The 25,277-nt window shown below is 39.6% G+C and overlaps 1 protein-coding gene across 2 annotated transcripts; it reads right to left on the bottom strand.

Annotated features, from left to right (window-relative positions):
- Window positions 1-10,739: 10,739 nt before the first annotated feature.
- On the bottom strand, window positions 10,740-16,154 carry LOC134480031 (disks large homolog 5-like). 2 transcript variants are annotated; one of them, XM_063266322.1, is made up of 5 exons: window positions 15,367-16,154; window positions 14,166-14,334; window positions 12,800-12,949; window positions 11,973-12,159; window positions 10,740-11,027 (listed from the first exon to the last, which is right to left on the bottom strand). In XM_063266322.1, the coding sequence occupies exons 1-5, from the start codon at window positions 15,491-15,493 to the stop codon at window positions 11,013-11,015; spliced, it is 648 nt and encodes a 215-aa protein (XP_063122392.1). In that variant the 5' UTR covers window positions 15,494-16,154; the 3' UTR covers window positions 10,740-11,012. The 2 variants fall into 2 exon arrangements, with proteins under 2 accessions (XP_063122392.1, XP_063122393.1); XM_063266323.1 differs by lacking the exon at window positions 12,800-12,949.
- Between the last annotated feature and the right edge of the window lie 9,123 nt (window positions 16,155-25,277).

The raw sequence follows: 25,277 nt of genomic DNA on the forward strand, positions 1-25,277 counted from the left end.
TCTCCTTTACTGTTTCCTCACATTCCATGACCAGTAAAAACTTGCATCCAACCCACTAAATGACAATAAACATCTCTAACCCACTGAAGACAAATAAGCAGCCACCCATCCTTCTTTTGAGAATGAGGGTGTCATGTTCTCTAAAGTTGTATCTCTATGAGTGTGGGGTGACAACAAGTTTTGGGGACCTTGCAATAATTGGGATATTTTCCAAATCCTGTGATTTCTTACAGTTTCCTATGCTTTCAGGCCCTGAATGTGGAGGGAATAACTGAAGTCTTTGCTACATTAACAATTGAAAATACAAACACACATTCATACAATTTGAGGAAGGTCACACACTATCTACATCTTGATGTTTGCTCAAAATAATTGGTCAATTACTATTTTATATAGCTTCATTTATCTTCTTAGTATACAGGCAGAAAAGAGACAGATTGTTTGCCAAAATAATGTTAATTACTTCTATGCCAGTCACCAATAGAATTCCTGCAATCCTTTGAAGTCTTTCAGAGAAGCTCTATTTTGCACACTACTCACAATACTTATGTCTCCCATGTGGCAAACTAAAATGGACTGTTATGATCTGCTTACATATTTCAAAAGTTTTCCCACACAAAGTCTTACACCCTCCTCCAAAAAACAAGAGATTCCTCGCAAAAAAAAGTCCACTAGTGCTGGTTCCAGTTTATATATCCGTCACATATCTATTACTGCAAAAAACTACCATGACCGAAAACATCTCAAGGAATCCAGTTTTTCACATTGTGGTAACCAACCCCCAATTACAAAATCATTTCATTGCTAAGTCATAAATGTAAGATTACTACTCTTTGGAATTGTAATGTAATTATCCTGTATAAAGTATGTCTCATGAGTGATTGCCCTGAGAAGGGGTTGCAAGAAACAGATTGAAAACTGCATCTTGTGTGTGGAGGTGGTGGTGGTGGTGGGTTTTTTGTTTTGTTTTGTTTGTTAGTTTGGCCTCTTTTTCAAAAACCAGAGGCTGATGAGAACATACACCAATAACTGGGTCTTTTATATAATTCCTATAGACTTTGTGTCTGTTCTCATGACATCAACAGGCTGGGTTTCTTTTTTACTATTCTCCAAAATGAACTTGAAATTATTAAAGGTGATGCATCCTGCAGTGATGTACTGTTTTACTATTTAGCAGTGTCTGACTGCCCTGCTCATTTGTGCTTTCATGGATTTTGAGATCTTTTTTTCATTCCCATAAAGCCCTGCATCCTAATTAGGACAGGATGGATCTTAACTAGTAAATGATTCTGCTAGGATTTGATATAACAATATTAATCATACTGATGCATGAAAATGAAAGGTCTTTTCATTTTCTGGTTTCTTCAATTTTTTTCTTAATTGTTGTAATGTTTTCATTGTAACAAGTCTTCACTTTCTTAGATTTATTACAAGATTTTTAAAGCTATTCTGAATGTTTTTGTTTTTTTGGTATGTTTGTTGATATTTATTGTTGGTATACAGGAATTTTATTGATTTTAATGTGATTTCAGTTAATGGGACCATGAGCTGTAGGAGTTTTCTAGTGGAACTGTAGTGTTCTTTACATATAGATCATATCACCTGCAAATGAGAATACTCTGACTGCTTTCCTTCATATGGACATGCCTTTCCATCTTTCTATTTTCGGTTTTGGATAAGACTTCACATACTACTTGGATTAGATGAAAAGATTGAACACCTGTGACTTATTACTTATTTTAGTGAAATGCATTAAGATATTCTCCAGTTAGGATGCTGTTGGCCTTGTATATTGCCTTTATATTGTTAAGGTACATCTTCTCCATATCCCAGATTCTCCAGGACTATTTTGTGTATCACTGTGAGACTTTGCCAAAGAAATTGTCTGCCTCTAGTGCAATGATCATGTGTTTCCTGTTCTTGGTTTCATGTGGTGTATTGCTTATTCATCTGTATTTGTTGAAACATTCTCGCTCTCTGGAGTCAAGCCAGCTTGATCATGGTACCTGATATGTTTGGTATATGTCTGAATTTTATTTGCCAGGATTCTATTGAGAAATTTTTCACTCATGTGTTCCTTCCAATCTTTGTTTGTTTTATAGGCTGCAAAGAGATACCATGAGCAAGGGAACTTTTCGAAGAAAGAGTTTATTGGGGCTTACAGTTTCAAGGATCATTAGTCTGATATCAGGGGTACATGGCAGCAGGTAGGTCACCGTGTTTCTAGAGAACTAGCTGAGATCTTACATCTTATCTGCAAGTTGGACACTGAGAAAATGAGACTTAAGTGTAAATGGTATTGAATTTGGAAACCTCAAAGGCCAATCCCAGAACAATCCTACAAAAAAACAAAACAAAACGAAACAAAACAAAACAAAAGAAAACAAAACAAAACTATATCTTCTACTGCTTCCCGAACATTTCCTCTAACCAGCAACAAACATTCATACATGTGAGTTTATGGAGACCATTATCATTCAAAAGACCACATTCTACTCCTAATTGTCCATAGGATCTTAAACATATCATAATGAAAAATGCACTTAGCTCGCTTTGCAAAAGCCCTATAGTTTACTGTCTACACAGTTTATCCAAAGAGCTTCATAAAACTACAGGCAGTCCCTTAATTATTCCCCCTATCAAGTCAAATGGCCAATTACACACATCCAATGTGTAATGCCAAATCACATATGTTATCATTGCAAAGTGAAGTTGGGAAGGATGGCCAGCCAATTCAAGGCATATTCGCAATAGCCCACACTCCACATTCTCTCCTTCTGACATAAGAGAAAGAGATTAGATGGGTTCACTCCTCTGCCTTTGCTGATTGAAACATAATTCATAAACATTTGTTGTATCATATAGATCTGTGGATGGTGGTTGTGTTTTCAATGTCACTCATTTCTAGGAATTCTTCCTTTTTCCTTATTTATTTCTCCCCTTACCCTTTCAGTAGTATATTGTTTATGTTACTTACTTTCCATGAGTGTCTGTATTTTCTGTTCCTTTAATTGTGTGATACCAGTTTGATTCCTTTGGGTTGAGATAGAAAGCACAACATTATTTCAATGCTCTTATATTTTCTGAGGCTTGTTTTTTTTGCTACTCTCTGGTCAATTTTGGAGAAATGTCCACAGGCTGATAGAAAATATATGTATAGTTCACTGTAGTTTGTTAGTTCCATTTGCCTGATGATGTCACTTAATTCTGCACCTCCTGTTTTGTTTATTTGCATATGATCTGTTAAGTGGTCAGAATGGAGAAGCAAAAGAAATCACAAACACTATTAGAACGAATCTGTAGTTTCATAGCTATCTGATAACATATATTTTTAAATTTGGGAAGCCTGTGTTAATATGTATATATTTAGAATCGTAGTATGTTTTAGTAATTGCAAAATATGAAGTGAATTTCCTTACATCTCTGGACAGGATGAGTTTGAAATCTATTCCGTTAGCTAGATAGAGAAACTGCATAGGATTGCTATAGGGACATGTTTCTTAGTTCTGTTTCTCTAGTATAACCTGTATATCTCTCATGATGGTAATCCTGTTTCAGGCTAAATATATGATTGTTTACTAGGGAATTGAGTTTAGTGACATGAAAATATTATTTAAACCTCTGTGTTAACTGTTGTCATTTGGTTAATTTATGAGATTTTTGTAGGCTGCTTTTGATTGACTGTCCTAGTGGTGTAAATTTATTTCCTGTGTCCTCTGGTATTTTATCCTTCCTTGCAAATAAAGTATTCCTATTAGGATCCTCTATAGAGCTGGCTTACTGGTTATACATAGTTTTTAAATTATTTATAATATCCCTTAATCAGCACAGTAGCTGGGCAGCTGCCTGTCCTGCATGGAAATAGGTCTCATTTCCAAACAATGACTCTGAACTCTTACTTATTATGCAGCATCTTGGCTGCTCTTTATTCCACTTGGACAGCCCTCAGGATCAGGCTATCCTCTGCCTTAAACCGTGGCTGCTGTCCTGCTTCCTCCTTCCTCACCATCGCATCCATTAGTCCTTTCTTCTTTGGCAGCTACTTCTTCCTTATTGATCCTAGTGATCCTCTCTAGCAAAGCCCTCAAAAACTCACCTCCACAATCTCTCTGCTGTGCTTCTTTATAATACAATTAACTGGGAGCAGGATCACTTTTTGGGGGTTTAACCAGTCTTACATTCTACCAATCAGCATTAAAATACAAGCAGAATTAGGTCAATCCTGTACAGGGTTTTCTCTTTTTTCTTTCTTTCTTTCTTTTCTTTTTTTTTTTTTTTGGTTGGTTTAATTTTTCCTTTACCTTTTTACTTTTTATTTGATTTTTGGCTACCTCTTATTAATTGTTTATTTTATTTATTTACATTTCCAATGTTGTTCCTCTCTCCAAAATCCCCTAATGAAGCCTATCATCACATTTCTGCTCAGCTTTCCCTATATAACAGTGCTCCCCAACTCACACATATCCATTCCCACCTCACACCTCTAGGATCTCCATTTGGTGGGGCAACAGGTCTACCAGAGTCAAGGTCCTACAACCACATTGATACAAAATAAATCAATCCTCTTATACACAGTACCTAGGACCATAGACCCATACTTGTATACACGTTGGCTTGCAGTTAAATCCCTAGGAGCTGGGGAATTGGTCACAGAGGGTCTGGTTAGGTATTAAAGACCAATGATTGCTGCTTTCTCTTCTTTTTCTGGTTATAGTCGAAATTATGTTTGTGTCCTTTCTTTCTTGAAATTTTTGTCAGATGATTAATTTCTTGGCTTTTCTTGGGTAAAATTTAATTCATTGTCTTGGATTTTACCTCCTATCATCCTCTTTTGTGCTTTCTTAGAGAAAAATATTGTTTAAATTTGATTTTGTCATGTAATATCTTGGTTTCTCCATTTATGGTGATTGGGAATTACACAGTGTATAGGAGCTTGGGTCTGCATTACATCTGCCCAAGATTTTCTGGCTATTAGAGTCTCTGTTGAGAAATGTGGTGTAATTCAAATAGGTCTGAATTCATTTGGTACTGGATATTTATACCTTACCTCTTTTTCATGTTCTTTCTTGGATCTGTGCATTTAATGTTTTAATTTTTATGTGAAGGAAGGAATTTTTCTCCTACAATTAATTTGATGTTTTGTAGGCTTGTTGGGTTTTTTTTCTTTTTTTCTTTTTCTTTTTTCTTTTTTTCTTTTTTTTTGATTTTTTCAATTCTCTTCTATATCTGTTATCCTTAGGTTTAGACTTAAGTTGTGTCCTGAAATTCATGGATATTTTGGATTCAATATATTGTAAATGTTTATCTGAGATGGATTTTTGTGCTTTCTTGGGTGACCTCCTTGACCCCAACTCTTCAATTTATTTTCCTGATGGATAATGAGACATGGTCAGGAATGGTGACCTCTTGCCATAAAGTATATGAAAATAGGGAGGTGAACTTGTGTGGCAAGTATCAGTAGTCTCCTAGATGGGTTTCTTTCCTGGTTGGCCAAATACAACAGTTTCTAAAGCCCGGGATTTATGTTCCCTGGGATTCCTACGATGATGCAATCAGACATGACAGAGAAAGACCAGAATACACATGAGGGAACTTGATTTATATAATAGAGAGAACATTTGTAAGTTAGGTTACAAAATAACTGATCAGACTGTGATCTCAAAGAATGTATTATTTAATGAAAAACTACTTTGTGTGTTAGCATTGCCAGGGCACAGACATTTATGCAAGAGCCGTTTGTTTGCTGTAAACATGGACTGTATTATTTATTACTGTATGGCTCACCTACCACACACCTTTCTTGCAAAGGTAAAAAGTGCACTTAGGTCCAGAGCAGATCAAGGCAGGACTTGAAAGCAAATGAAGATAACTAAGGCAATGGAAAGTCTTTGATTTGAAGGATATTTAAGAAAGTGTTCAGAGGGAACAAGAATCCCCTTCGTCTGGGAGGTCAGTGATTTAGGAAAGACACTTGGGAGCTTTACTTGACGTCAGCATCTGAGTCCAGGAACTTCATTGGTAAAATTAATGTCTGGAATTTTGTGTTGTAAAACAACACATTGGCTCTGCAGCTTTTGGCAAGGTCCATGGACAGAGAGATCACACCAGCTGGGAACAATCTAACAAGAAATCAGGTTTCCTTTAGTCACCTGAGAGGTCCTCAAGGAGAGAGGAATGGATGGGTAGCACTTTAATAGAAGGCTTTAGGATCTCATTTAGTGCTACTCTAGATGCCTTCAATATAGATGCAGAAAAAGAAAAACTAAATGACTTCAGAGGAATTAGCTTAATTTTGATCATGACAATTTCACATTGGCAGTTTATACTTGATTCATCTTTTTAAATTCAAAACAAGATCCTTTGGTTTAAATTCGAGGTAGCATTATAGTCACAGTACGTTTACACCACCTGTAAGGTGCCCGGCATCTAACCCATGTGGCTGGAGATTCTACTTTTAAATGCATCACCAGAGAAAATTTCCAATTAACCATGCCAGGGAGGCCCTGACAAGTGTGTATGTTCTGTTCATCTCCACAACAACCCAATTCAGCAGAAAGGCCTCCATTTTACAGGTGAAGAAATCACAGCTCAGAACCAATGATCACCAGATCCCTCAGTCTCACTGGCTGTCAGTTAGACCCACATCCTTCTCTGTGAAGGGAAGCATTGGGCCTGATGTGGGCTGTGCAAGCTGACTCTCCTGAGATGATCAATGCTATTCTTGAACCTGGGAGAACTGAAGACAAGATGAGCACACAGACTCCTGGGATAGATTCTGCCTCTGGGTCCTAGGGTGGGACACAGTATCCCTTGCCATGTGCCTCTCCTCATCTGAGGAGTCTGTTCCCATGTGTCAGCTTCTATGGCAGTGGGTCTCAACACTCCTAGTGCTGCAACTCTGTAATACAGCTCTTCGTGCTGTGGTGACTCCAACCATAACATTTTCATTGCTACTTCATACTTGATATTGCTGTTCTTATAAGTCATAATATGCAAGGTATCTTATATGCAACGTATCTGATATGCTGTCAGTGTGAGAGGTTGTGCCTCACAGGCTGAGAAACATTGCTTTATATAATGTTTTTAAAAGAAAGCCTTTATATAAGGAGGACCTGGAGTAGTCATAATGGCAGAGACACGGAGAAGTGGTAACAAGTGTCAGCAGGCTCAAGGCTGCTTGCCTTAATGACAACAGAGTTTTCTTGCTAAAGGCACAATCTGAAATCACTGTCCCCAGCACATTTCTTACCTTAATTTTCCCCCTTACAATGTCTGTCTGCTTGTACATGTCTGTCCAGGAAGCTAGTCCCTGTAGTCTCTGAAAAAGGCAGAATGCTAAAGGCAGGAATGGTTTCCCTCTTTCGGCCCACAGTCACTTGTACAGAAATAAGTTCAAATCCCCCGTGGGTAACTGTGTGTCTCTCACATAGTGTATGAGAATTGAAATATCATCTGTTCGAGTTGAGAAAAACCAACTCCCACTTCAGATTTAGAGCTGACCAACATTTACTTTCAGGAGAATGAAGAAGCTGGCCAGGCCTGGAGACCCAGATCCCCTCCTTGCCTGGGATAATCCCACCTACAGTAGACTTCAGCTTCACCTAGCAGGTGTTATCAGAAAAATCTGACCTTAAGATTCTGAAATCCACAATATGCACAAACCCTAGAGTTGTTAGGTGGCCGATTTGGGGGATTTCTCCAGGTTATAATCATTCTGGCCTCTTCTCTTCCCTTGGATGCACTCTGTTCTCTCTTGTCTGTTGGTCCTAAAAGGACTTGGGTCAACTCAAGGACTTCTAGGGGAGGAGCTTTTGTTGTGGGAGTGAGCAAGGATCAAGAATGTAACCCCATTCTGACTGGGCAACTAATCTCCAGAAAAATCTTCTGCAGGCAAAGAACTGGTTCCTGTGATAGACTACACTGTTTAACAGTGTGATCTGGTTCCTTTCTCCACAAGAAACACTTGGGTGTTGACTATAATTTCTTAACCTTCTTTTCTATGTCACTTCTCAGAAGGGGCACTTTGCTCTAACTCCTCCATGGGACCTACCCTTCATTGTGGCTGGAGGACCCTATGGTGGTGCAGCTCTGAGCTGGGAGTGGGAGCACTCAACTTACCTGGAAAAGTCTATATTCACAGCTGATCTAGATGTGAGGAACAAGTGCTTTTAAAGAAGCACGTGAAAGTATTTCCTGCAGGAGAGACCTCTGTGGATGGAAAGACACACAGGACAGGGAAAAGCCTGTTTATTTGCTGCCATCACATCCTACTACCTGCTTTGCCTCACCTTGGTACCAACAGCATGTCTTAAATGAAGCTTTTGCTGCTCTCTATAGTGGTGCCGATGTCAAAATGTTACTGAGAACCATGAAGAGCCCGGATTCAGGTTGTATTAAAGTAGGCCATAGTTTCAGTGTTTCCTGCAAGGTACCATGGGACAGTAGTAACGCAAGTCTGCATGCACCTCGACAGTTTTCACTAGAGTCTTCTAAGTCATTTTATAAAATTTTATAGTGAGTTCATGGAAGAACAGGCACAAACCTAGACATGAACACACATACACACACACACACACACACACACACACACACACACACTTTACTGACATGGTGCATATTCTTTGTACACCAAAATAAGGTGAGCATTAATGAAAATATACTAGTAATTGAATAAATGGAGGAAGGTGTGGGGAAATGGTGGCTTAGAGTTACTTAAAAGGTTATATGCAGCCTCTCCTTTTGTTGGAGGTTATCCTTCAAGTGCAATTGGGGTTCGTTATTTTCTTTTCCATAGCACACAGGACTAGGGTGGAAAGTAGGGTTTTCAGCAGGTTGTCAAGTACTGTAACACTGAATCCTAAGGCTGGAACACTATTAATGTTCTAGAAAATTACAGGCCAAGCTGGATGAAGACACCTAGCTGACAATGTGGACATCTCAAGACATGTACTGGACAATGACAGAAATGTCTGAAGACTTGAAATGTTTGGGAATCACAGAGAGAATGGAAGGCCCCTGAGATTACACTTTACACTAAGGACAGTTTGTTCAGAAAGGGATGACATGAAATTTTGTTTCCTGTTACAGAAGTCAGTTGAATTTATCCAAGGTTTGTATGCCAATGGTAGCATTAACAGGACAAAGCCCATATGGTCTTGAAGTCTTATAAATTATGAGTATGTGTAGCAAGACCCAGGTCCTTACCTAGTAACTGAGGACCTCAACTACAGTAACAATGTTATAGTGTGGTGGATATCGAGTTACCACTAGCTTCTGTTTTGATACAGATGACTCTTTCTGTGGCATGGTTAGCTCATAATGAATGACTAGAGGACCTATGTTTGAGAATAAACAAACACTACATTGCTTCTGTAACTGCTGAGCTTTAAAGCCCTGGTGTGACAGCAACTGTTTGTGGACATTCTGGATTATTACTTCTGTATTTTTACGTTTTGAGTAACTCAGACTCTGAGTAAATCAGTTCAATTCCATAAATTGGAAATCAGTCACCTGGAAAAAATACTTGTTACAACAGGGACCTAGATTTGTCATGGAAAAAAGGCAGCTTTTACTGGCCCACCTAGGTTCTGGGTTTGCACAGGCTTGCTATCCAAATGAAACATGTGCTCACAGCTGTAGGCTGCATTCACTATTTTTGCTCTTAGGTTCCTCCCTAAACTGCTTAGATTAAGATAATTTTCTTGCTGTCTATCAAAAGAATTCATTATGTGCAGCTGGCCTGCAGGAAGATAGTCCCCATTCTGTATTTATAAATGTGCATAGTAGATATGGTCATCACTGATACTAGGTGAAGGATCTGCTCTAATATGGAAACTAAGTGATGCTGGAGGAACATCCTGAATCCAGAATGACAGAGGGCCCTGTATGGATTCCTGGTAGCCTAACACATTGAGCCTGCACAGCTCAGTAAGGTAAATGTGAATACACATTTCCTGAGATCTTTCTATTTAATTGGAGGTGACCTTGTCCACCTAAGAGAGCACATGCTCTCAAAATACAAAAGCATCCTGCAGGAGCTGTGGTCTTGCCTCACAGGTTAGAGCATCTGCTGCTCTCTCAGAAGAAGCACATGGTTCCTAACAATCATCTACAACAGGGGATGTGATTTCTTCTTTTGGACTATGAGGGAATTTCACCCAGGACAAGCCACAGACATTCAGTAGAGAAAAAGACCCATTGACATAAATGAGCATTCTATGCCTAATCCGCAACAATAACAACACAGCATATGTATGGTCTAGGACAACAGCATTTATCAAAACCTATTTCCCAAGATGATTTTGAAGGTCATTATCTGTGTGGGTATATTGACCGCGTACTGCAAGAAAGCACGAAGCACATGGTTCTCCATTATGATTACTTCTATATTTCTTTGGAATCATTGTCAATTTTTCTGCAGCTCTACAACTATGAGTGTATATTAGTCAATATGTGGTACCCAGGATCAATGATGAATGTGTGTTGTAGACTATTATATACTAAGATTAGCAGAACACATGACCGCATGGATAAAGAATGGCAGTGATCACATCATAAAATGTGCATCCAAGAAAAGAACACATTATCCAGCCAATATACGCTATCACACTTAGTACCCCTTGGTGACTTTGAATTCACTGTTTAGGCCAGAAACTCTGGACCATGCAGAATCCATCTCTAGCCGTCAGTTTTAAGAGCACAGGAGGGGACAGAACACTTGAATAAGCAAGATGGTTTCAAGAGTCAAGACTTACAAATCAAATTTTATTCATAAGGAATGCAATTTAAAACAAAAAAGTATTAAAATGAATATTAATATATTTAAAAGTATTTTCAAACGTGAAAAATATTAACAAGAACATATAACTATGAAATAACAAAAAGAAAACTTCATTTAAAATCATAAAAAAATATTTCTAAACAGCATATTCTTAGTGAACATTTTGAAGCACAGTTATATTGCTGTTTCTCCTCTAGCAGGCAAAATGGCATTGCAGTCCCCAAGTCTTCTCTCAAGTGGTGTTATCCTAAAAAGAAAGGGAGTAAGACCTCAATCAGTCAGGCTGGCTTAGTGAAAGATAAATTTAGGGTTTCTTAGCAGTTAATAAATTAACTGTGAGGGATATTATTCATCCAAAATATGTTGTTACTATTCAGGATGGTAGTCAGCAGGGGACTCCTGAGAAAGCAACCCATTCTTCAGGATGCTCCCTTCCTGCTGTGTCCCATTCCCGCTCTCTTGCACTTTCTGAGACCAGGGAGAGGAAGGCAGTTATTCAGACACTGATTTGTTGGAGACCTGCATGCCAGCTGTCAGGTTTCTGCCTTGTACCACCTCAGCTCTATTGGACGTCACCATTGATGTGTTAACTGATAACATTGCTGGTGTGTCTGTGGGCAGGGTAAAGTCTACAGCAACCCTGACAGTAATGTGGGCTGCCCATCTGGGACTCAGACTTAAACCAGTGCAAACCAAGAACAGGGCAATGGGAAGAGACCTCATTGGGTTACAGGAAGAAATGTGAAGGCCATGTGTCACCAAGATTAAAGACAATGACAAGGATTAATTTGCCATTTGCACGTGGTAATTATCACAGAAAGGTGCTTCCCAACTTGGAGGTCACATGACCAAAAAATGTCATTTATCACAGGACCAAAACTTGTTCAAAGTGCTACATAGCATCCATTCTATCACTGGGACAGGAAATATTATGATATCAATTGTCTGTCACCATTTCTAGACTGCAGCTTCAAAAAGAGCAGCAAAGCATACTTGTTAACCATTCAGTTTCTGAAAAGTGCTGGACTTCCGTGAATACTTGTGCATAGACAGAGCAATGAACAGTTCAATTGCATGAGGTGGTTGGCTTGTTGGGAGTGTAAATTAGTAAGGTGGTAGGGGAAAGCAAACAGGTATGAAATTAGCAAATGGAATGAGATGTTGTTAAACTGACACAGCTGCTTGCCCCTACCAGATGTTGCTGGGTCTGGAGGTTGCTCTTCTTATCCTGTTCATCCTTATCATTCTTGTGCAAGTCAATCAAGTATTTCTGTACCAGCGGTGCACAATCCAGATGTTCTGCTTTGCTCGCCTTCTTGAATGGGAACAACTTCTTCTGCACACATATCTTGTCCATATGGATCCGGCTGGGCAGGTAGCTGGAAACACACTCTGCATAGTTAGATCCTGCAGCTTCTTCCTCCCATTTCTACTCCCAAGTCCCACAAACTTGCCCTGGACCTAGATACCAGTGAAAACTTCATATACTACCTCTCTATGCACACAAGGCTGCTGAACAAACATCAAGCAGCCAATTCAGGGAAGAATAAATTGATTCAGTGACCCAAGTACCAATAAGTACCCAAGTACCATGTCTCTCCAAAACAACAGGGGATCTACATCTATCCATGGAAAGAAAATGCATGGGGGCAACATTAATAAATAGTGGGCAAATACCCTCAAAGGAGGTCAGTAGAATTAAGGGAAGGTCATGTTATGCAGTTGGTCCACACATTGAGTTTTGTTAAACCTGGTGTGACCCCAGAGGCCCAGTTCAGCCTATTAGCCATTTGGTGCGCTGAATCAGTACTGGTCTACCTAGAGCCTTCTGAAGATCTCTAGACACTCTGGGTATGAGTAACAGTCTCCTGTGGACCTAAAAACTGAGTCCAATAGACCCAGGACACAGTGATGTTTAAAGAGCACAAGACATGGAACAGAGCTGCAGACCTCCAATCAGAACAAAGGAAGGCAGGTGTGGGCAAAGAACAGTTAATGGCCTCTCTGACCAGTGCTCACCGATAAAAGTTAATCTCCTTCTGGAGCTCCTGAAATTTCTCACAATGCTCGATGTTCCTCATCTCTAAGTTGTGCAGTAATGACATGACCTCCCTCTCCTTTATCTTCAATTTTTCATAAAATGGATTTGACCTGATGTAGCGGCTGGCCCTAGGAGAGTAAAACCCAATGAACATCTGTGTTTAGGAATATATGAACTCAGGCTGGGTCTTCTAGTACCCCAGTCCTGGGAGGACAATTTCTGAGTTCTACATATTGGGAGCTTCTTCAGCTTCAGAAACCTGTTATTCTGGGCCCAGGACCCCATAAGCTCGGCATCGAGATAAAGGGTTCCCAGGTTCCCTTTCTTCACTCAGAAGGGCTGGATCTGCAGTCAAGCTACTTATGCTAACAAGGGCCTAGGCCACAGCTCTCCCACATCCAAGATCTAGAAAACTGTGATTTCAATTTTCTTGTTTTGACAACAGGAATTCTACATCCTGAATAATTAATATTGTAGAGACACACAATTCACACAATTATGGAGTTGAGACCATAAATCGCCACAAAATTATAATCTGCCCAAATGGCACAAATATACAGACAAATGTGACCACATTGGCAAAGAAGTTTGCAGTTGAAAGAGGGACTCCCAAAACAAAGCACTCACATCACCATGACATTGTTATACATGAATATACTCAGGAAAAAACATAGACCCCTAGATTCCAAGTGTGGGGGGGAAATATATACATATAAAAATTGCGCATATGCATGTAGGTGTGTACACACAGAGACACAGAAACTGGGACACACACACAGGAAAAGAAAAGTAAACAGTAAGAGAATGAAAAAGGGAGGGAAATATGCAAACGGAGAACACAATCAGAATCAGAAAAAACGCATGCCACATTATTGGCTCAGAGGTAAAGAAAAAAGAAGGAAAAGCCCTGTGTCTCTGGCCATCTAGTCAAACATTGAGATGAACAATTTGGGATCTGTCACCTCAGGCTACTGCAACAAGAGTCCAGCACTCAGTCACCTTCCTAGCACACACCCAAACTCACAGCACCTAGAACCTTGCAAAGCTACCACCTGTCAAGGGCTTTCCAAATGCACACTGGGAACTCATGCTCCAGTAACGTTATCCCTGAATCCACACTAAGGCCACAAGTTCAGATTTTCAGCTGGAGACTGCAGATGAGACCATTTCCCACCTCACTCCTGACCAAGGGTCAGGTTCTGAATCTCCTCTATATCAGAAATGAGGTTTAGGACAAGTTCTTTGGGAGGCACAGCTTTCTAGACCCCAACACCTTAATAGAATAAGATGTAGGTGACTCTGCAGGTCCATGAATGACACAAGGCAGTTTGGAGCAATGCATACCTGTTGTTCCTGTATCTCTCTGTCACGTAAGTCAGGAGATCCCTTAGCTCATTTCTCTCCTCAGTAGCTGACTGCAGCTGTCTAATCAGTCTCTGCTCTTCTGTGTTCTCCGTGTGGGCCTCCTTGTTGATTACCACAGGGCCAGGGGATGATGTCAGTCTCCCACCGTCTGTAGGTAGAAGAACACAAGTGAACATTTTTGGGGAAACTGATGAGTGTGCATAGACCATCGCAAGCCCCAAACAGGAGGAGAACATGTGTAGAACACAGTGTCACCACAAAGAGTTTGTTGTTGCCTAAGAGACCTCCTCAGGGGAAGTCAACACTCTCAGCACTCTATAGAGACCAAGAGATGTCAGATGCCGGGTGTTCCCTATGCCTGCTGACCCATGCTACATGTACCGCAGAGATGGCTTCTACGGGATTGTTATCAAGTTAACAGGGTACAACTTTCTTTCAGGACCCTCACCGCTGTACTTTCAGAAGTCAGATGATAAATTCAACTCCAAAAGATTTGAGTGATTGAAGATACTCAGATGTCCTGCACTGATACTCTAGGCCACACCATTTGGAATTTAAAAGCATTGCGGGGGATGTCATGGTCAACGGACTTATAAGTTCCCCTAACTGAAACACCAAATGCCACAGAAGTGCCAATTGGTTACAGGCTGAATCTTGGTCTACCTTCTACAAATAGTTTTAGTACTGTAAAAAAATGTTTGTAACACACAAAGTCTAATTTATAATGCTAAGGATGTCCCATCTCTGCCAATTAGAAAAAGTCAGAGGAGTTCTAAGAACATATGGCCAGAAGCATAATTCTCTCCCTGATAGTAAAGACAGAGATCTACTTTATTTAAAGAAGCAATGAGAGTGAAGTAGATTGATGCCCTGTCTAAATTCAATAAAGTTGGACACTCAGTGTCTCCTGATCGTGTTATTATATCAATGTAAAGTATCATATGCACGTTAAAAGTGAAGGCCAGAAGTTAACAGAATAATAGCATTGGCCTTACCATATCCTCCCTTTGGGGATGGGCAAACTAATGTTCTGAAATCCTTGACTTTTAGGAATTGTGATCTTCATGGAAATTCAATTCCTTTGCAGATACTCCAGTTGTTCTGGCCTATTGCTAGACAGGTCAGCATAAGCCTATTCTCCCTCTGACAGAAAGCTCAGCATACAAGTCACAGAACTTACTCAGCATTCCCCAGGCCAGCTTTCGTCGTCCATCATTTATTTTTGATGAAAGGCGAGATTCCCTCACTCCAGTCTGTCCAAAATCGGCGTTCACTCTCCCAAAATTCTTGCGAAGCTGGGAAAACATGTCTTCCTGTGTATCTGCCAGGCAGGGACTGAGAAAAAGTAGGGCACTGGTGGTTACTACAACACTGGTGACATCACAGAGTATGCCAAGAACTCTCTAGGACACAATAGAATGTCCAAGAAGGTCCCTGATGTCATGGTGAACAGACATTGCCTCCCTGCTAATAGTCTCCCTGTACAGTGCATAAGCTGAGGTGCCCTTTCCTGGAGACCTTCCCAGGGCATAGCCACTGAACAACTCCTGCATGCAAGACCAAATTTTCGTCCAGGCTTGATTATAAAAACCTGAGTAGGGCCTGGGGATTTAGCTCAGTGGTAGAGCGCTTACCTAGGAGGCAGAAAGCCCTGGGTTCGCTCCCCAGCTGAAAAAAAAAAACCTGAGTATTTCCTATGCATTTTAATGAATTTTTCCCTCTAAATCCTGCCCAAAAATATCTCATCTTAAGTCAAATTATCCTTACTCATCAATATCAGCCATTAAAAATTCCTGAGAAATAATACCAGTTCGAATAAGCAGTCAGAAGGTTCTCCTGTCTCCTTACGTACACGTGCTTGAAATCACATCAAGAAATAGCCTGTAGGTTAGGTTGCGACATGGGTGTGTGTTATGGGAACACTCATGAAGCCTTGTCCTTAGCTTAACATTCGACAGTTGCCACAAAATTCCTTAGGAGAAAGAGTTGAAATCATTATGTTGTTAGGAACAGTGTGGAGTCCAATTGCCAAAGGAAAGTGAAATGTAGGAGCCACCAATGGAGGCACCCTCATGCTGCTTGGGGGTTCTCCTCTTTTTACTAATGTCACCAAAGGAGCATTGCTCACAGGCCTCTGTAAGCTCTACCATGAGATTCTGTCTGACAGTTTGTGTCTTAGGCCTTTCACAGGGCATGCTCTATCTTCTCTAAATTTAACCCCATTCTTCTAGTTTTGAGACCCAACCGGTGATTATCTCTTAACCCCTATGCCCTGTTTTGGTCCATATCACTTCCCTACCATGTCTATTGTGAAGCTCCAGCTTCAGCTTTCCTCACCCTATGTTCCTCTGTAAGCCTGGAGTTCTGCCCACATACTTTCTGCAGCACATCTTGGCCTTCAGATCTTTATTATGTCCAATCGGCATTTAGACAACACCTAAGAGATCTCTCAGTTTGTGTTGAGCTGGTGAGAAGGACAAACATCTACAAAATAGCAAACTTGATGATGGACCGTAGGAATGACAAGACAGTAATCCTGCCAGCACTTAGCTCTCTGCCAGTAAAGAACTAAATATTGAAAGTTGACACACCTTAGTACAAAGGGAGCTCACCTTTTACACCAAAAAAAATAACTTTATCTTTAACACTGATGAGCTAGATAAAATTAGAAAATTTATAGGATGCAGCAGATAAGAATGACTGTCACAACATTTAGTCCTTTTGTATTTGGCAAAATTGGAGAAGGTACTTCATGAACTAAATTATATTAGTGTAAAATTTTGTACCTGAATCATTTTCTCTCACTTTTTAAGCTTTTTTATTCTCTATTTATCATAGCTTGCACTTATTAGCCATAACAACTCTCCTGAAATGAAAAACAATTTTGTTAATTTTAAATAATTTAAGGGTTTATGTCCTTCATCTTTATAATTTTGCACCTCTTTTGTGGACATATTGCCATTTTTTTTTCTTTTTTCAACTTCCACAAGTAGATTATTTTTTCTCTGATATGGAGAAGGATGCAAGGGTGGACTTCAGATATGAGGTGATGGTGGATATCAACGGAGTTGAGCTGCATGATGCGAAATTCACAGAGAACAAAAAAGGAGTTTAAAAAAACTAAAATGAGCACAGTGGGGATGAAGAAATGAATGCTTAGTATGGAAATGTTCGGCAGTAGACTCTGCATTTGTGGCGTGGGCTGGGTTTGGGTGGGGTTCTGGAGTAGTCAGAATGGTGTCTGTTCTGGTCCTTTCAGGAAAACTCCTCCCTCTTCTCTCATCCTTACTCTGCCTCCACCTCAACCTCCAACTGCCATAACTGCCTCCTACTACAGCAGCAGCTTCTGGGCATCTGCCTTTCTGCTCAAGCAGAAGTGCTCGGGGGTGATACAAGCTTTGAAAAGTCCAGGGGAGCAGTCAAGCCATGCACACTCTGTTGTCATCCCCGTCGGGGCTCAGGATTTATGGTGCCAGAGCGGTTGTGGCGGGCATTTTGATGCTGCAGTGGGTGGTTGTCGAGCCCCTCATTCTGGACCTCCCATGTCCCCCCTGGTCCTGTCCAGGTTCCTAGTTATCACATTCCTGTGTGACGGTGAACTCGTTTTCTTTTCTGAGTCTCATAACAAGAAAAGGTTAAGAGTAAACTATCTAATCATCTCCATCTGAGACCTGAGAAGGAGAAATGTTGCCTGAAGAAACAGGAAATTCAGAGAAAAATAGCTTCCAATTCTAAAGAAATGACAGAAATTGTTGGCTACCAGACAGACAGTCAGCAAATTTTTCCATGTCATTGTGTCATCCACCCTCACTTGAACACGTCAGGGCCCCTGACAACAATCCTTTGAAGTAGGTCACTTGAAGGACTATCCTTTTTTTTTCTCCAAAGCCTGGGACAATAGACTTCCCCATAATCCACTTCTCCACAGTCTGGACAACTTTCTGGCAGCACTGGAGGTAAGTGGGTGGTATTTCACCCCATGGCCACTTTGCCACATTTGAAGGAAACTCCAGTTAGGGTTCTTTAGTTCCCATCATCTTCTTCAGACAGACTGGGGACACTGCCAGGAGTTGAGGTCTCTCCCACTGTGAAAAGCCTTTAACTATTTGGACATCAGAAATGGCAGATTCTTCAGATCTCTAAAGGATTTGAGAACCACCTTTTTATGTAAAGTTTATCTCAGTGGACAAACATGGCTTTTTTTCAAGGGATTTACTTTCTCTGTACCTTTGAATACATATAAAAGAAGCTAAATAAAGCTCATTTCTGTACCAACTGAACTAGTACCTAACATCACTAGAACACTGATTATTTATAGTTGGATAGTACTATTTGCATTCCTCAATTATCCATGGCAGTGTACAGTAGTAATTTTATACAATTAGAATTATACACCACATTGTGAATAAAATGCATATACTTATATCTGAAACAAGATTTCAATCATTTATGCAAATACAATTTTAAATTCGAAATCCATGACATCCTGAAATATTTGAGACTTGGTGTTGCTTTCTAGTACAAAAAGAGATTGAATAATCTATGCTTTTTTTTTTTATCATTTTAGCCCCTTTCTCCTCCTTCCCAAAACTTCTAGATAGGAGAGAAAAGGGTTGAGGAGGGAAAGAGAAAATAAGTAAGACATCCCTGATTCTAATCTCCTTTACCCTTTCCTCACTGACCATGACCAGTAAAAACTTGCAACCAACCCACTAAATGACAATAAAAATCTATGACCCACTGCAGACAAATAATCAACTACCCATCCTTCTTTTGAGAATGAGGGTGTCATGTTCTCTAAAGTTTTATCCCTATGAGTGTGGGGTGACAACAAGTTTTGGGGACCTTACAATAATTGGGATATTTTCCAAATCCTGTGAGATCTTGCAGTTTCATATGCTTCCAAGTCCTGAATGTGGAGGGATTAACTGAAGTCCTGGCTACATTAACAATTGAAAATACAAACACACATTCATACAATTTGAGGAAGGTCACACAATATCTACCTCTTGAAGTTTGCTCAAAACAATTGTTCAGTGATTTTTTATTTAGCTTCAGGTATCTTCTTAGTTACAGGCAGAAACGAGACAGATCGTTTGCTAAAATAATGTTAATAGCTTCTAAGCCAGTCACGAATAGAGTTCCTGCAATCCTCTGAAGTCTCATTAGAGAGGCTTTATTTTGCACACTACTCACAATTCTTATGTCTCCCGTGTAGCAAACTAAAATGGACTGTTATGATCTGCTTACATATTTCAAAAGTTTTCCCAATCCAAAGTATTCCACCCTCCTCCAAAAAACAAGAGATTCCTCACAAAAACAAGTCCACTCCCTCTGGTACCAGTTTATATATCAGTCACATTTCTGTTACTTCAAAAAAATACCGTGACCAAAAGCATGTCAAGGAATACAGTGTTTCACGTTGTGGTAGCCAACCCCCAACTACAAAATTATTTCATTGTTAAGTCAAAAATGTAAGGTTACTACTCTTTTGAATGGTAATGTAAATATCCTGTATAAAGTATGTCTCCTATGTGATTGCCCCAGGAAGTAGTTGCAACCAACTGGTTGAAAACTGCACCTTATGTGCGGAGGTGGTGGTTGTGGGTTTTTTGTTTTCTTTTGTTTGTTACTTTGGCCTCTTTGTCAAAACCGAGATGCTGATGAGAACATAAACCAATATCTGTGTCCTTTATTATCTTCCTTTAGACATTGTGTTTGTTCTCATTGTATCAACAGGCTGGGTTTCTTTTTTACTATTCCCCAAAATGAACTTGAAATTATTGAAGATGATGCGTCCTGCAGTGTTTTACTGTCTTACTATTTGGCAGTGTCTGACTGCCCTTCATTTATGCTTTCATTGGTTGAGATCTTTTTTTCATTCCCATGAAGCCCTGCATCACATTTAGGACGGGATGGATTTAAACTTGTAGACGATTCTTGTAGGAATTCGATAAAAAATATCAGTCATATTGATACATGAAAACGAGAGGTGTCTTCATTTTCTGCTTTCTTCAGTTTTTTCTTATTTTTCTTAATGTGTTCTTCGTAGCAAGTCTTCAGTTCCTTAGATTTATTACAAAATTTTTAAGGCTATTCTGAATGGGTTTCTTTTCTTGGTATGTTTGTTGATATTTATTGTTGGTATACAGGAATTTTATTGACTTTAATGTGATTTAAGTGAGTGGGTCTATGAGCTGTAGGAGTTTTCTGGTGGAAACATCGTGCTGTTTATATATGGATCATATCACCTGCAAATCAGAAAATTCTGACTGATTTCCTTCATATGGACATGGCCTTTCCATCTTTCTATTTTCTGTTTTGGATAAGACTTCACATACTACTTGGATTAGATGAAAATATTGAACACCTGTGACTTATTACTTATCTTAGGGAAATGCATTAAGATATTCTCCAGTTAGGATGCTGTTGGCCTTGTATATTGTCTTTATAATGTTAATGTATATCTTCTCCATATCCCAGATTCTCCAGGACTATTTCATGTATCACTGTGAGATTTTGCCAAAGAAATTGTCTGCCTCTAGTCAATGATCATGTGTTTCTTGTTCTTGGTTTCATGTGGTGTATTGTATATTCATTTGTATTTGTTGAAATATTCTTGCCCCTCTGTAGTCAAGCCATCTTGATCATGGTACCTGATATGTTTGGTATATGTCTGAATTTTATTTGCCTGTATTTTATTGAGAAATTTTTCACTTAAGTATTCCTTCCAATCTTTGTTTTTGTTTTTTTTTTTCTTTGTCAGCTTCTATTGGCTCACAATTTCTTGTTGCAACAGGTGTGTATTTGAGTGAGAATAACAACTATAAGCTGTGAAAGAAATGAACATAGAATAAGGGCTTAATGAATGTAAATAAAAATAGTTGTTTTTACATATATTACAGCTATGAATGTTATCATGGTTTACAGGTAATTAGAGGGCTTTAATTTTTTTCTTTATGTAGTAAAATCTATGTGGGCTGGTTAGTTGTCGTCAACTTTTTTTTTCTTTTTTTTTCTTTTTTATTTATTTTTTTTATTAACTTGAGTATTTCTTATATACATTTCAAGTGTTATTCCCTTTCCCGGTTTCCGGGCAAACATCCCCCTCCCCCCTCGCCTTCCTTATGGGTGTCCCCCTCCCAACCCTCCCCCCATTGCCGCCCTCCCCCCATAGTCTAGTTCACTGGGGGTTCAGTCTTAGCAGGACCCAGGGCTTCCCCTTCCACTGGTGCTCTTACTAGGATATTCATTGCTACCTATGGGGTCAGAGTCCAGGGTCAGTCCATGTATAGTATTTAGGTAGTGGCTTAGTCCCTGGAAGCTCTGGTTGCTTGACATTGTTGTACTTTTGGGGTCTCGAGCCCCTTCAAGTTTCCAGTTCTTTCTCTGATTCCTTCGACAGGGGACCTATTCTCAGTTCAGTGGTTTGCTGCTGGCATTCGCCTCTGTATTTGCTGTATTCTGGCTGTGTCTCTCAGGAGCGATCTACATCCGGCTCCTGTTGGTCTGCACTTCTTTGCTTCATCCATCTTGTCCAATTGGGTGGCTGTATATGTATGGGCCACCTGTGGGGCAGGCTCTGAATGGGTGTTCCTTCAGTCTCTGTTTTAATCTTTGCCTCTCCCTTCCCTGCCAAGGGTATTCTTTTTCCTCATTTAAAGAAGGAGTGAAGCATTCACATTTTGATCATCCGTCTTGAGTTTCGTTTGTTCTAGGGATCTAGGGTAATTCAAGCATTTGGGCTAATAGCCACTTATCAATGAGTGCATACCATGTATGTCTTTCTGTGATTGGGTTAGCTCACTCAGGATGATATTTTCCAGTTCCAACCATTTGCCTACGAATTTCATAAACTCGTTTTTTTTGATAGCTGAGTAATATTCCATTGTGTAGATGTACCACATTTTCTGTATCCATTCCTCTGTTGAAGGGCATCTGGGTTCTTTCCATTTTCTGGCTATTATAAATAAGGCTGCGATGAACATAGTGGAGCACGTGTCTCTTTTATATGTTGAGGCATCTTTTGGGTATATGCCCAAGAGAGGTATAGCTGGATCCTCAGGCAGTTCAATGTCCAATTTTCTGAGGAACCTCCAGACTGATTTCCAGAATGGTTTTACCAGTCTGCAATCCCACCAACAATGGAGGAGTGTTCCTCTTTCTCCACATCCTCGCCAGCATCTGCTGTCACCTGAGTTTTTGATCTTAGCCATTCTCACTGGTGTGAGGTGAAATCTCAGGGTTGTTTTGATTTGCATTTCCCTTATGACTAAAGATGTTGAACATTTCTTTAGGTGTTTCTCAGCCATTCAGCATTCCTCAGCTGTGAATTCTTTGTTTAGCTCTGAACCACATTTTTAATAGGGTTATTTGTTTCCCTTCGGTCTAACTTCTTGAGTTCTTTGTATATTTTGGATATAAGGCCTCTATCTGTTGTAGGATTGGTAAAGATCTTTTCCCAATCTGTTGGTTGCCGTTTTGTCCTAACCACAGTGTCCTTTGCCTTACAGAAGCTTTGCAGTTTTATGAGATCCCATTTGTCAATTCTTGATCTTAGAGCATAAGCCATTGGTGTTTTGTTCAGGAAATTTTTTCCAGTGCCCATGTGTTCCAGAAGCTTCCCTAGTTTTTCTTCTATTAGTTTGAGTGTGTCTGGTTTGATGTGGAGGTCCTTGATCCACTTGGACTTAAGCTTTGTACAGGGTGATAAGGATGGATCGATCTGCATTCTTCTACATGTTGACCTCCAGTTGAACCAGCACCATTTGCTGAAAATGCTATCTTTTTTCCATTGGATGGTTTTGGCTCCTTTGTCAAAAATCAAGTGACCATAGGTGTGTGGGTTCATTTCTGGGTCTTCAATTCTATTCCATTGGTCTATCTGTCTGTCTCTGTACCAATACCATGCAGTTTTTATCACTATTACTCTGTAATACTGCTTGAGTTCAGGGATAGTGATTCCCCCTGAAGTCCTTTTATTGTTGAGGATAGCTTTAGCTATCCTGGGTTTTTTGTTATTCCAGATGAATTTGCAAATTGTTCTGTCTAACTCTTTGAAGAATTGGATTGGTATTTTGATGGGGATTGCATTGAATCTGTAGATTGCTTTTGGTAAAATGGCCATTTTTACTAAATTAATCCTGCCAATCCATGAGCATGGGAGATCTTTCCATCTTCTGAGGTCTTCTTCAATTTCTTTCCTCAGTGTCTTGAAGTTCTTATTGTACAGATCTTTTACTTGCTTGGTTAAAGTCACACCGAGGTACTTTATATCATTTGGGTCTATTATGAAGGGTGTCGTTTCCCTAATTTCTTTCTCGGCTTGTTTCTCTTTTGTATAGAGGAAGGCAACTGATTTATTTGAGTTAATTTTATACCCAGCCACTTTGCTGAAGTTGTTTATCAGCTTTAGTAGTTCTCTGGTGGAACTTTTGGGATCACTTAAATATACTATCATGTCGTCTGCAAATAGTGATATTTTGACATCTTCTTTTCTGATCTGTATCCCCTTGATCTCCTTTTGTTGTCTGATTGCTCTGGCTAGAACTTCAAGAACTATATTGAATAAGTAGGGAGAGAGTGGGCAGCCTTGTCTAGTCCCTGATTTTAGTGGGATTGCTTCAAGTTTCTCTCCATTTAGTTTAATGTTAGCAACTGGTTTGCTGTATATGGCTTTTACTATGTTTAGGTATGGGCCTTGAATTCCTATTCTTTCCAGGACTTTTATCATGAAGGGGTGTTGAATTATGTCAAATGCTTTCTCAGCATCTAATGAAATGATCATGTGGTTCTGTTCTTTCAGTTTGTTTATATGATGGATCACGTTGATGGTTTTCCGTATATTAAACCATCCCTGCATGCCTGGGATGAAGCCTACTTGATCATGGTGGATGATTGTTTTGATGTGCTCTTGAATTCGGTTTGCCAGAATTTTATTGAGTATTTTTGCATCGATATTCATAAGGGAAATTGGTCTGAAGTTCTCTTTCTTTGTTGTGTCTTTGTGTGGTTTAGGTATAAGAGTAATTGTGGCTTCATAGAAGGAATTTGGTAGTGCTCCATCTGTTTCAATTTTGTGGAATAGTTTGGATAATATTGGTATGAGGTCTTCTATGAAGGTTTGATAGAATTCTGCACTAAACCCTTCTGGACCTGGGCTTTTTTTGGTTGGGAGACCTTTAATGACTGCTTCTATTTCCTTAGGAGTTATGGGGTTGTTTAACTGGTTTATCTGTTCCTGATTTAACTTCGATACCTGGTATCTGTCTAGGAAATTGTCCATTTCCTGAAGATTTTCAAGTTTTGTTGAATATAGGTTTTTATAGTAAGATCTGATGATTTTTTGAATTTCCTCTGAATCTGTAGTTATGTCTCCCTTTTCATTTCTGATTTTGTTAATTTGGACGCACTCTCTGTGTCCTCTCGTTAGTTTGGCTAAGGGTTTATCTTGTTGATTTTCTCAAAGAACCAACTTTTGGTTCTGTTGATTCTTTCTATGGTCCTTTTTGTTTCTACTTGGTTGATTTCAGCTCTGAGTTTGATTATTTCCTGCCTTCTACTCCTCCTGGGTGTATTTGCTTCTTTTTGTTCTAGAGCTTTTAGGTGTGCTGTCAAGCTGCTGACATATGCTCTTTCCTGTTTCTTTCTGCAGGCACTCAGCGCTATGAGTTTTCCCCTTAGCACAGCTTTCATTGTGTCCCATAAGTTTGGGTATGTTGTATCTTCATTTTCATTAAATTCTAAAAAGTTTTTAATTTCTTCCTTTATTTCTTCCTTGACCAGGTTATCATTGAGTAGAGCATTATTCAATTTCCACGTATATGTGGGCATTCTTCCCTTATTGTTATTGAAGACCAGTTTTAGGCCATGGTGGTCCGATAGCACGCATGGGATTATTTCTATCTTTCTGTACCTGTTGAGGCCCGTTTTTTGACCAATTATATGGTCAATTTTGGAGAAAGTACCATGAGGAGCTGAGAAGAAGGTATATCCTTTTCCTTTAGGATAGAATGTTCTATAAATATCCGTTAAGTCCATTTGGCTCATGACTTCTCTTAGTCTGTCGACATCACTGTTTAATTTCTGTTT

The sequence above is a fragment of the Rattus norvegicus genome, chromosome 8 (genome assembly GCF_036323735.1).
Source record: "Rattus norvegicus strain BN/NHsdMcwi chromosome 8, GRCr8, whole genome shotgun sequence".
Lineage (NCBI taxonomy): Eukaryota > Metazoa > Chordata > Mammalia > Rodentia > Muridae > Rattus > Rattus norvegicus.

Coding starts and splice junctions, on each gene's coding strand:
- LOC134480031 (XM_063266322.1), bottom strand. CDS start 15,493: ATGTTTTCCCAGCTTCGCAAGAATTTTGGGAGAGTGAACGCCGATTTT. Junction 14,335..15,366: donor GCTGGCCTGGGGAATGCTGA/GTAAGTTCTGTG, acceptor TTCTACCTACAG/ACGGTGGGAGACTGACATCA. Junction 12,160..12,799: donor AAGGAGATTAACTTTTATCG/GTGAGCACTGGT, acceptor GTGTGTTTCCAG/CTACCTGCCCAGCCGGATCC.